Source organism: Hordeum vulgare, chromosome 2H, assembly GCF_904849725.1.
Source record: "Hordeum vulgare subsp. vulgare chromosome 2H, MorexV3_pseudomolecules_assembly, whole genome shotgun sequence".
Classification (NCBI taxonomy): Eukaryota; Viridiplantae; Streptophyta; class Magnoliopsida; order Poales; family Poaceae; genus Hordeum; species Hordeum vulgare.
The window spans coordinates 555956306-555966876 of NC_058519.1; the positions used below are offsets into that span (position 1 = coordinate 555956306).

A 10571-nucleotide genomic window follows, 5' to 3' on the forward strand; every position below is an offset into this window, starting at 1 on the left:
TCGAAGGGAAACGTTTCCCTTAAACAAAGGAAACATTTTCTGCCCGTGCGCCGACCGAAAGTCCAGTCGAACGCACGCGCGTCGTCGATCTCCTTTTTTATACCGCGATCTTCTTCCCATCCCGACGGCTCGCGTGTGGTGCAGCGCATGGTCGAAGGGGCCCACCATCTGTACGCCCCTGCGCTTGCTGCCGCCGTCGTGCCGGTCCCTGCCCTCGTCGGCTCGCCCGGATCGCGAGTTCCCGCCACCGTCGACCGTCCGCATCGCTGGATCCAGCCTTCGCCCGTCGTCCTCGTCGCATGCCGTCATGGCCGGACGCGCGTATACAAGTGTTACAAACGTCATCCAAAATTGCTGCAACGGCTATTTGAAAAAGCTTCAAAACCCATCCCTTAAAAAAAATGTTCCGCGACAAACATGACACACAATTTTTTTGTGAGTGAACTCATTGTTTATTTGTTTTTTTCTCAGATAAAAAAGAAATGTTCGCGTGCTATAGCACGGTGGGGGTCCCCACAGGCTCAGGCCCGCCAGACGAGCCACTTCTCCCGGGACCCACCCGCAATGGGCACCGCCGGACCCTGGAGACCGGACCGCAACCACCCCCGCGTCTCCGCGCGACTTGACCAACCAAACCAAACCAGAGAGACACGACCGGGACGGCTCCCGCAAAGGAAACGGGATGGCGATAGGAGGATCATAGGAGGAAGGCAGCAGCAAAACAGGCCAGCGAGGCAGCCAGGCGTCGACCGGTGAACCCATTTTAAAACCTTCCCTCCCCTCCCTCCCCCGTTTCGATCCCCAACCCGCCTCCGTTCCCCGCACCTACAAGCCGACGCGACGCGACGCGACGCGCCTCCGCCCTAGACCCCGCGCAAACCCTAGCCGCCCCGCCCTCCCCGTCGCCGCGCGCGCCTCGCGTAGAGGGCGCGCCGTCGTCCCCGAGCCGAGGCCAGCCACCCGCTAGGGTTTTCGCCGGCCATGGACGAACTGCGGCGGGAGCAGCACCGCATCGCCGGCCACCCCTACGCCTTCGAGGTGAGCGCGGCGCGGGCCCGACACGCGCCGGGTTGAAACCTAGGCGCGGTGGTTTGGTTGGGGGGGAGGAGGGGCCTGGGGTTTTTGCCTGACGCGTAGGGTTTTCGTTTCTGGTTGGTTGCCCGCAGGTGGGGTCCTACTTCCTCGCCGGCTACTACAGCGTCCTGGCCAGCACCCCGGAGCTGGCGCGCCAGTTCTACACGGACGGCAGCACCGTCGTGAGGGTCGACTGCCAGACCATGGAGTCCCAGTTCGGGGAGACGGCCGAGGTATGAAACCAATCTCGCCATGTTTCTGCTGTATGTACCCCCTTTGGGCCGACAGTCATCGCCACCCCGTGTTGTGCCAAGTACAAGTGGCTGGTGTGTAATGCATGTTGTTGTCAGGTCTGGTTGGTGGAATTTTGGTGATTATATGCATCCATCCGACTGAATGTGATTTTATGTCTTACTTCTGGACGCCTTAGTTTATGTTGAGATCTTGGGTTGCTTGCTGGCCTTGTGGAACGCGTAGGCAGCAGTTGCAAAGTTCCGTAAGACGATCTATTAGGAAAAATGCTGATACCAAATTGAGAAGTTTTTATGATTCAGCATCTGGTGCTCCAATTGTTTCCTAGTGGTGTTAGGATTTGTGTCAGTTAATGTAGAATTACTGTGATGTCTATTTGGTTTTCATTCATTTCCTGGTTTTGTTGTTCAATTCCTAGAAGTAAACATATTAGTGTTCTGACGGTATACAGAGCAAAATATCCGGATCTTGGTTTGATCTTGTATGTTAAGTTGGTTTCTCATTTTGTGCAATTTAAATGCCGAAACATCATTTTTTAACCTAATTTTTGCCAGGTGATCTTTGTATTTTATTAGTTACATTTTATGATAAATTAGTTATCACAGTTCATAAGGTTTCTTTGGATTATTGGTTATCTTTGTATCTTATTAGTTACGTTTTATGATAAATTAGTTATCACAGTTCATAAGGTTTCTTTGGATTATTGGTTATCTTTGTATCTTATTAGTTACGTTTTATGATAAATTAGTTATCACAGTTCATAAGGTTTCTTTGGATTATTGGTTATCTTTGTATGATAAGTTAGTAATCAAGTTCATAAGGTTTCTTATTAGTTTCATAGTTCAGTTTCTTGAAAGTTGGGCATTGAAGTAACGGGATCTATAATTTATATTCTTATAGATCGTCTTGTGTTAATGGTTTCAGCTTGCAAACCTAAGGTTTCTGATTTCTCTCACCTTTTGTTCTTTCGAAATATGCAGGAAATCAATGATATATTGATGTCCATGAATGTTGAAAAGGTCGAGATTAAAACGGCTAATTTCTTGCAATCATGGGCTGGAGCCATCACTCTGTTGGTTACTGGCCTAGTGCAATTGAAAGGCTACCCTTCACGCAAGAGATTCTCCCAGAGTATCATTCTTGCTCCTCAGATCAAACCAGATGGATTTTATGTAGACAGTGACATCTTTCAGCTCATCTGTGATGAGTATGATGAGCATTACCAAGTTGCTGATTACGGTTATGCTAACCAATTTCCCCAGATGGTTGCTCATAATACTATGACCGAAACAGGTACCGCTTCCTGGCACCTCTATAATTTGAGTTACATGAAAACTGCTCTATGATATATTTTCAGTAAATCAACTTCATTTCGGTTCTTTCTCTATCTAAAGTTCATTTAGGTGCTGGTTCTCTTAGATAAATATGTCTATTTTGGTCTGTTTTTCATTTACCTCCTCCTTTTCATTCTAAGTGCTGTTACTACATAATCCTCTCTACATTTATTTCCAGTTCATCGGTGTATTCTTCTGCATTATCTATTGAGAAAAAGTTTGTTCCAACTGTAGCCATGGTCAAGATGATAACCATTTTTTTTGTTGGTTGACCCCTCAGCATCTGATTATGTGTCTGAAGAACTTGAATTAAAGGGGTTTGCAGCTCCTGCTGATTCCGACGAAAGGGGTAATGGTATTATATATGAGAATCATGAAATGCAGCAGCAAGATCCTTTGGAATTTGAGTCTGCAATCAATGGAGAAACTCATTTTGATGATCCTGCTCCCTCCCTCCCTAGTTCGACAGACATTAAACAGGATGCATCTCTTGCTCCTCCCCACCCTCCTTCCCCACCTACACCTGAAGAAGAGCCTGTGGGAGAACCGCCTAAGCAAACATATGCTTCAGTGGTAAGCTAACATAGTTGTAATTTTATTCATGCTGAATTCTTAGTTTTAACTTGATGGTAATCGGTTGCATATTTGTCAGCTGCGAGCAAATGCTGGTCATCAGGTTATGCACTCCACTCAGGTTAACAGGGCTATGCCAGGGACTGCAGAATCACAGCTGGTTGGACAAACTCAGCCTGTGTCAGTGCAAGAAAAATCCAACTTGGACACTCGTCAGGATGTCAGTGTCCCTGAGGATGAAGGTTTCTTTCTACTCTATACTTTTTTTAACTCTCGTGACTCCTTTGTTGGCACCTGCCCTATGTTTTTTTTTGTTATTACTAAGTACTGACATTTGGCAAAACTCATCTACCAACTAATGATTAGCTATTCTCTGTTTGACACCCTCTGCCCTTTAGCATTGGGGATGAGTTTCAACTTGTTTGTTATTCAAACTTTCCTGTCTTGGATTTAAGCACAACTTCTTTGTTAGATAGTTTGAAGCATAGTTAAAAATGCACTAGCCGTTAATAGTGCGTTTTGCCACCGCCTTGCACTTTTCTGACCAAAGCGCCCACTTATGCACTAGGAATTTTGCTATTCTGGACGCACTTAAGTGCCCGCCTAGGTTGTTTGGTTGGGCGTATTCTTAACTTCTGCACTTTGGCTTAAAAGCCTAAAAACATATATTTATGGGCTTTTGGCTTTGGCTTTTGTCTTATACCATCATGTAACAATATTGAGTTATAAGCCAAAATCCCATAAATAGATTATTTTTTGGCTTTTAAGCCTAAGTGCAAAAGCCAAGAATAAGCTCAACCAAACACATCTGAATATTGCACGAAAATTCTTGAACATCGCCAAAGCCGCCCCTAAATGCCCATTTTTTATCCAGCAGTTAGGTGAATCATAAGTGGGGAAGCTCTTGTTTGAATATGTATACAGCCTTTGTCTTCGGTTTGTTTTAGAACTCATGGCACATTACCTTTTTTGTGTGTGTTTTGTATTGTAGTAACTTATGTTATTTGTTATTGGCATTTGAGAGTGTCTGTATAATCATGAATTATGGGGGTTAACGGTACCGGTATCTTATTGCTCGTTTGATATTTTCCCCTCCAGTGATTGTTTACTCAAACATGCTAGTCGTCCATCTGCTGCTGATTAGCTATGTGTTTAAGAATTTGAAATCGGGTAATGCTGTATTTTTCTTGCTGGAAGAGCTTATTGGAAACTTAAATCTTGCATGCTCTATTAGATTCATTAATATGCTAATAATGATTTCTGTATGCTATCTTTTTTTCACATGTAGATTTTTTGACCTGGTAGTTAAGTGAAGTTTTATTGGGCACATGAAGTGCAGGAAACCGAGCAATATACTCCCTCCGTTCCTAAATATAAGTCTTTTAAGCAATTTTACTAGTGGTCTACATACGAAGCAAAATGATTGAATGTAGACTCTAAAAGTATATCTATATACATCCGTATGTAGTCTATTAGTGAAACCTCTAAAAAGACTTATATTTAGGAACGGAGGGAGTACCTTTGAACTTGTGTGCCACTATGTATACTTTTGGTCTCTTGTCCAGAGCCATTTGAACTTGTTCTGTTATATAAATTTTATATTTCTTGCAAAAGAAAAACATTAATTTTCATCTGCAACGTGTAGGTATTACCGTATTATATTAGTGTCTGTCTGATAATTCCTGTGGACATAATCCTTTTGGTTGTGTATTGACTGATGATGGTTTTCTTTTCTATCAGAAGAGTTCCTATCAGTATATGTTGGTAATCTTTCTCCAGCTACTTCAGTCTTCGATCTTGAGAAGGTCTTTCAGGCTTTTGGAAAAATTAAACCTGATGGAGTTGCTATACGTAGTCGCAAGGTATCTTGCCTTCTATCTAGGCTTTTCCTGTTCTTCCTTTTGTCCGGCTTCCTAATTCTTGTACTAATATGCAGGAGGCTGGAGTTTTCTTTGGCTTTGTGGAGTATGAAAACATGAGTGGCATTCAGAATGCGTTGGATGTGAGTTTCTTATGCTTCTGCTTTATTATAGCACAACCTGTGCAGGTTACCCTGGATTCAAAATAAAAAAAAGGGGTTCTAAAGGCCATACCGTGAATCACTTCGTTCAACTACATTGTGAATTAATTACATAAGAGTTTGGTGGCTGAGATGCCCAAGTGCCTAACATTTATGTTTTCACATTCTACAGTAAGAAACATAACAAAAACAAATAATTTTCTGAAAGGTCAAAATTACATAGAATAGCCATGGACTTTATAACTAGTGTAGTGTTAAAAACGCTCTTATATCATGGGACGTAGGGAGTAGTATTAGATTGCACGATTGGATCAAGAATCTTCATTATTTGTGTTCTAGTTTGAGCTAGTGTAGTGTTAAAAACGCTCTTATATCATGGGATGTAGGAAGTAGTATTAGATTGCACGATTGGATCAAGAATCTTCATTATTTGTATTCTAGTTTGAGCTAGTGTTTGATGTCCATAAAATGTGTGAAACAGAGTGATCTGTGCATGGCTGAAACAGGGTGGTCTGTGAATGGCTGAATGCCATCTATATGATGTCATATTATTACTGAACATATCTTGTTATGGTGATCTTTTGTACATCAGGCATCTCCAATCGAGTTGAATGGGCGTCTGGTACATGTTGAGGAGAGGAGGCCTGGCAGTGGAGTCTTTCGCGGCGGCGGAAGTAAGTATAAACTTTGATTTCCTCATGACTAGTTTAGCAGATATATTTTTCCCACAATCTTTGCTCCAACTGTTCATATGCCATGTCTTTCTTCTGTACTAAACCTATGCTTGACACATTGAATGAGGCTTCTGGAGCCTCATTATTTGGGGACAGTACTATGGTCTTCCATGCTATCCAGTGCAATTTAATTTCCCCACTGTCAAGTACCCTATAGAACATGACTACATGGTAAAAGTGCATCATAATTCTAAATGGCTCCATTTAAAGAAACGGGAAAAGCACCCCTCTATTGTATTCGATCAAAATCTAGTTTAATAAACATGCCTTAATTTTTTCCTGAAACTTGCTCACTTTGCAGGGCGAGGGCGGGGAAGAACAGCTGATTTCTCAAGGGGGCAATATGGTGGGCGCTACGATGGGGATTACGCTGCACGGTCAAAGGGAAATGGCTACCAACGGAGGGGCGGGCGCCAATACGACGGCTACGAGTAGTCCAACACTCCTCTGCTGGCGAATGGTCGCATCCCGTTTGGTGCTCTCGATCTGGTGCGGCCTGGCCATATTTTTGTCACAACAAAGCGCGATTACCTGGAGAACTTGCGTTTTGCTTAGCTGCTATCGAGCATGACTCGTTTCTAGATGGGATTCTTTTAGCGTATTTGCTACATGATCGTGTCGCCTATCTGGTTTGAACGAAACCCGAGCTGCCAGTGGCATGGAAAGAAATGGATCAGTGTTATATCGTCTGATCCTTGTCCATTTGTAAAAGTATTCCGATTGTCAGCCCTCAGGTTTAATAATCTTCCGAGATTGTTTCCATGGGCCAGTAGTATCGTCGAACACATCTCTGATGGTAGGTGAAGGCTGGTTCGCACAGGTCGTGGCTTCGTACCGCATGGTACGTTGCCGTTGAGCTCTGTCGCTGGGTTCCGACGAGTGGTAAGCATACCCAAGGGTCAGCTAGTTGCGCGCGCGGCCACCTTCACTTCAGCTAGTGTTAGAGCATCTCTAGTAGAACCCTTTAAACCCTTAAATCTAAAATCAGTTTTCAGGGATGAGAATTGATAATTTTTGACACTTTTAAAGGTTGAAAAACAGGGGCAAAGACTAGAACCCTCAAACCCAACCCTTATAACCCGATCATTATTATAAGGGTTGGGTTTGAGGGTTCTAGTATATTATAAGGGTTGGGTTTGAGATCATTATTATAAGGGTTGGGTTTGAGGGTTCTAGTATATTATAAGGGTTGGGTTTGAGGGTTCTAGTCTTTGCCTCAACCCTTAAAACTGTCATTTGGCATTGCTCACACATTTCATCATATGACATATCACAAATTCAATCACATTTGACATAAAACAATAATCATTCTAGTTATTATTACACCACCGAATAAAACAATAATCATTTAAATTATTACAACAATGCTTGAGCAAATTGCAATAATTGTTCGAATCAAGTCTGGTATGTGCATCATTTGCTACTGAGTATGATAATAATTTGTTCAACAGAAAAGAAGAATACACACTAATCAACTTGCTATAGCCCAAGTCTGGTATGTGCATCATTTGCTACTGAGTATGATAATAATTTGTTCAACAGAAAAGAAGAATACACACTAATCAACTTGCTATAGCTGAAAGAATACCATATCATCATAGGGAAATGTGGGTGAGGCAGGAGGGAAAAGAGCTGTGCCTTCTTTATTTACATTCTCATCTCTTTATGGTCAAACAAAATTATCCATTAAAACATGTTGAGTGCCTGATTGCTTGTTTCTCTTTTTTTTTACCCAGCATAAGAAAATTCAGGAAAACAGAGGATATGGATTTACTTACATGATTCATGGCCATAACATGGAAACTTGTCTTTTGATTTGCCAAATCATGTGCGAATTTTACAGAGCCACATGATTCTGAAACTAATATTCAAACTGAAGTTGCATGAACAGAAAGAGGTGGGAAGGAAAGAACGGACAGGAACCAGGTCCAAAAATTCAGAGCCAATCTTGCAACGCAACGAACAGAGAAAAGTGAGGTCAAATCCCTGTTGTGGATGGGATCAGGGCCATTGGGCACCCTCCTCGCGCTGTCCTGGAACCAGACGGCCGCCGCCGATGCCCGCCCCCCGGACGCGGCCGGCCCTCTCATAGCACCACCAACCAGGCACGCGCTCTCCACTGTTTCTTCTTTCTCCGGCGGGGGTGTGGGCTACGACGACGCTGGCTGGCTGGCTGCTGCGGCGGGGCGCGCGAAGGGGCGGCGGACGGACCGGCCGAGATGCAGAGCGGCGGGGCGGCGGCCGGGGCGCGGGGGGCGGCGGGCTGGCGGCGGCCGGGGCGGATTCCTCCCGCGCGGGGAACCAACTACCTCCCGCGCGATGTGGAGTGCGGGTTAGGGAAAGATTTTCCTCCCAACCCTTATTTCTACAGGCTGGGAAGGGGTTTGAGAGTTGGATCTCTATTTCTTTCTACGGGTTTAAGGATTTTAGTCTACGTCATTTTTCCGATAAGAATTGTAAAAAACGGTTATTTTTAAGGGTTTGAGGGCTGTCCTGAAGTGCCCAATTTGGTTAACAGCTGGGCGCTCAGCGCGTTTATGTAGAGGCTAGCTATGTAGAGCGTATTACTCTGAATCAGAGAGTATGGTTCTGCATGCATTCTGCCCGCCCTCTCTGTATGCCCAAAGTCGGCACGGGCACTTGAAACGAGCCAAGAGACACATGAAAATCTGCAGACGGAATCACCAAAGTTTAAGAGCCTTCCTCCAACAATTACCTTATTTATTACTAGCATATATAATCGGCCTTGATCGTCCATACATTCCGCTGATTACACACAAACATCATGCAAGCATCAGCACATACTAGATCGTTGGCGGGCACGCCTCGAGCGGCCCTGGCCCACCCTGGTGGTAGTCAAACGGCAGAAGAAGCCAGCTGCCTCGGCTGCGCAGCGCCCCCGGGTGCACCCTGCTCGCCTGCCCCAACACCACCATCGTCGTCTTCCTCCTCGTCCTGCTCCCACAGGAAGCTGGCGTACGCCGCGAGGACGTGGCTGCCATGCACATCGCCACACACACCACGGTTAGCCATACGCCCATACCGGCCAGCTTCGATGGGGCTTAGATTTATCAATAGTACTAAATATATATATATTTTTAGAGATTGTACTACAGGATATATATAAACAAGTATAGATTAATTTATTTTACTTGTATGTACTAGTCTATAATAAATTAAACAAGTATAGATTAATTTATTTTATTTGTACGTAGTCTATATAATTCTTTTTATAATATAGGAGTATTTAGAAAGGGAGGAAGTAGTTTTTGCGTGGTGGAGGGATAGGTGCGAGCATACCTGTCCCGCGGGGCAGCCTGCACCGACTTGTGGAAGTAGGTGAGGGACCGCTCGTGGTCGCGGTGCACCGCCCACACCAGCTTCGCGTACTGCGACATGATCTCGCCGTCGGTCGGGTCGGCCAGCATCGCGCGCGAGTAGTACTCCTCCGCCCTTCTGGCGTCGCACTTCACCTGATCCCATTCATCAGTTCAGTTCGCACAGGACGCATCAGATTATTAAGAACCAACGGTGTAAATCAAAGATCTTTCTGCAATTAAGGTCCTGTTTGGATACTCTAACTTAGTTAAAGGTTATAGTTAGATTCTAATCCCGAATTAATCCTAAATTAACTCAACAAAGAGTTGTTTAGATGACATAGTTAGATTGTCAATAAATGAACCTTTTTCCATCATTTGGCTTTTTTAATCAGGATTTGATATTGTAAAGGTTTTCTGGATCTTACCTAACTCTAACGCAAATAAACACATCTTGATGTGTTATTTTTTTGATTGGGTTAAATGCATCTAACCAATTCTAACCCTTCTGTTTCAATATTTTAAGGTTAATTCAGTTCGTTCTAACTAACTCTTACTCTAACCATTCAAACAGGGTCCAAGAAGATGGTATGGTAGAGCCGCTAGATCATAAAGTATATACCTCGTGCAGGAACTGCGCGTAGTTGCGCAGGAACAGGGCGTTGCCGGGCTGCTCGTCGACCATCTCCTTGTACTGGGCGTCCAGCGCCAGCACGGCCGTCTGGTCCACCCCGCTGGCCATCCTGGCCAGGGCGGCCTGGGACCCCATGCCGGCGGTGAAGAGGCCGGAGGCGAGGCGGTCGATGCCCATGCCCCTCGCCAGGAACAGCGGCAGCTCCGGCAGCTCAGGCTGCGCCGCCGCCGCAGCCTGCTGGTCCTCCTCCATCTCCTGCTCCTGGTGGGGCTCCAGCTTGGCCTTGCTGAAGGTGTTGTAGATGGAAAAGGAGAGCTCGGTGTGGAGGCCGGTGGTCTTGCTGTCGTCGTCCTTGTTGTCGCCGGAGGAGTTGGAGGAGGGGTTGAGCGAAGGGAGGTGGCCGTCGGAGAAGGCCCGCCGGAGGTGGAGGGAGGAGGGTGGCGAGGGGGAGGAGAGGAAGGCGCGCAGGAATGGCGTGGAGGAGCTCCTCAGCAGCATCCTCTCCGGCTCTGGGCGTCTTCTTGTGAGAGGAACGGTGGCCTGGCGTTCCCAGGTCCAGATCTCCGCCTCTCGTGGCTTGATCGATTTTATTAGTGTATCACATGAACCGCGTTGCTTCTACTTGCATGTCGG

General features: G+C 45.3%; 2 protein-coding genes across 3 annotated transcripts; one reads left to right on the forward strand and one right to left on the reverse strand.

Moving 5' to 3' along the window:
• Positions 1–791: 791 nt before the first annotated feature.
• Positions 792–6677, forward strand: LOC123427219 (nuclear transport factor 2-like). 2 transcript variants are annotated; one of them, XM_045111215.1, is made up of 9 exons: positions 792–1038; positions 1167–1307; positions 2307–2619; positions 2941–3233; positions 3313–3475; positions 4974–5095; positions 5170–5235; positions 5846–5927; positions 6289–6677. In XM_045111215.1, the coding sequence occupies exons 1-9, from the start codon at positions 982–984 to the stop codon at positions 6420–6422; spliced, it is 1371 nt and encodes a 456-aa protein (XP_044967150.1). In that variant the 5' UTR covers positions 792–981; the 3' UTR covers positions 6423–6677. The 2 variants fall into 2 exon arrangements, with proteins under 2 accessions (XP_044967150.1, XP_044967151.1); XM_045111216.1 differs by having other exon boundaries at positions 929–1038; positions 4977–5095.
• Positions 6678–8687: 2010 nt separating this feature from the next.
• LOC123430508 lies at positions 8688–10571 on the reverse strand. The gene is made up of 3 exons (XM_045114376.1): positions 9927–10571; positions 9288–9460; positions 8688–8982 (listed from the first exon to the last, which is right to left on the reverse strand). The coding sequence occupies exons 1-3, from the start codon at positions 10434–10436 to the stop codon at positions 8844–8846; spliced, it is 822 nt and encodes a 273-aa protein (XP_044970311.1). The 5' UTR covers positions 10437–10571; the 3' UTR covers positions 8688–8843.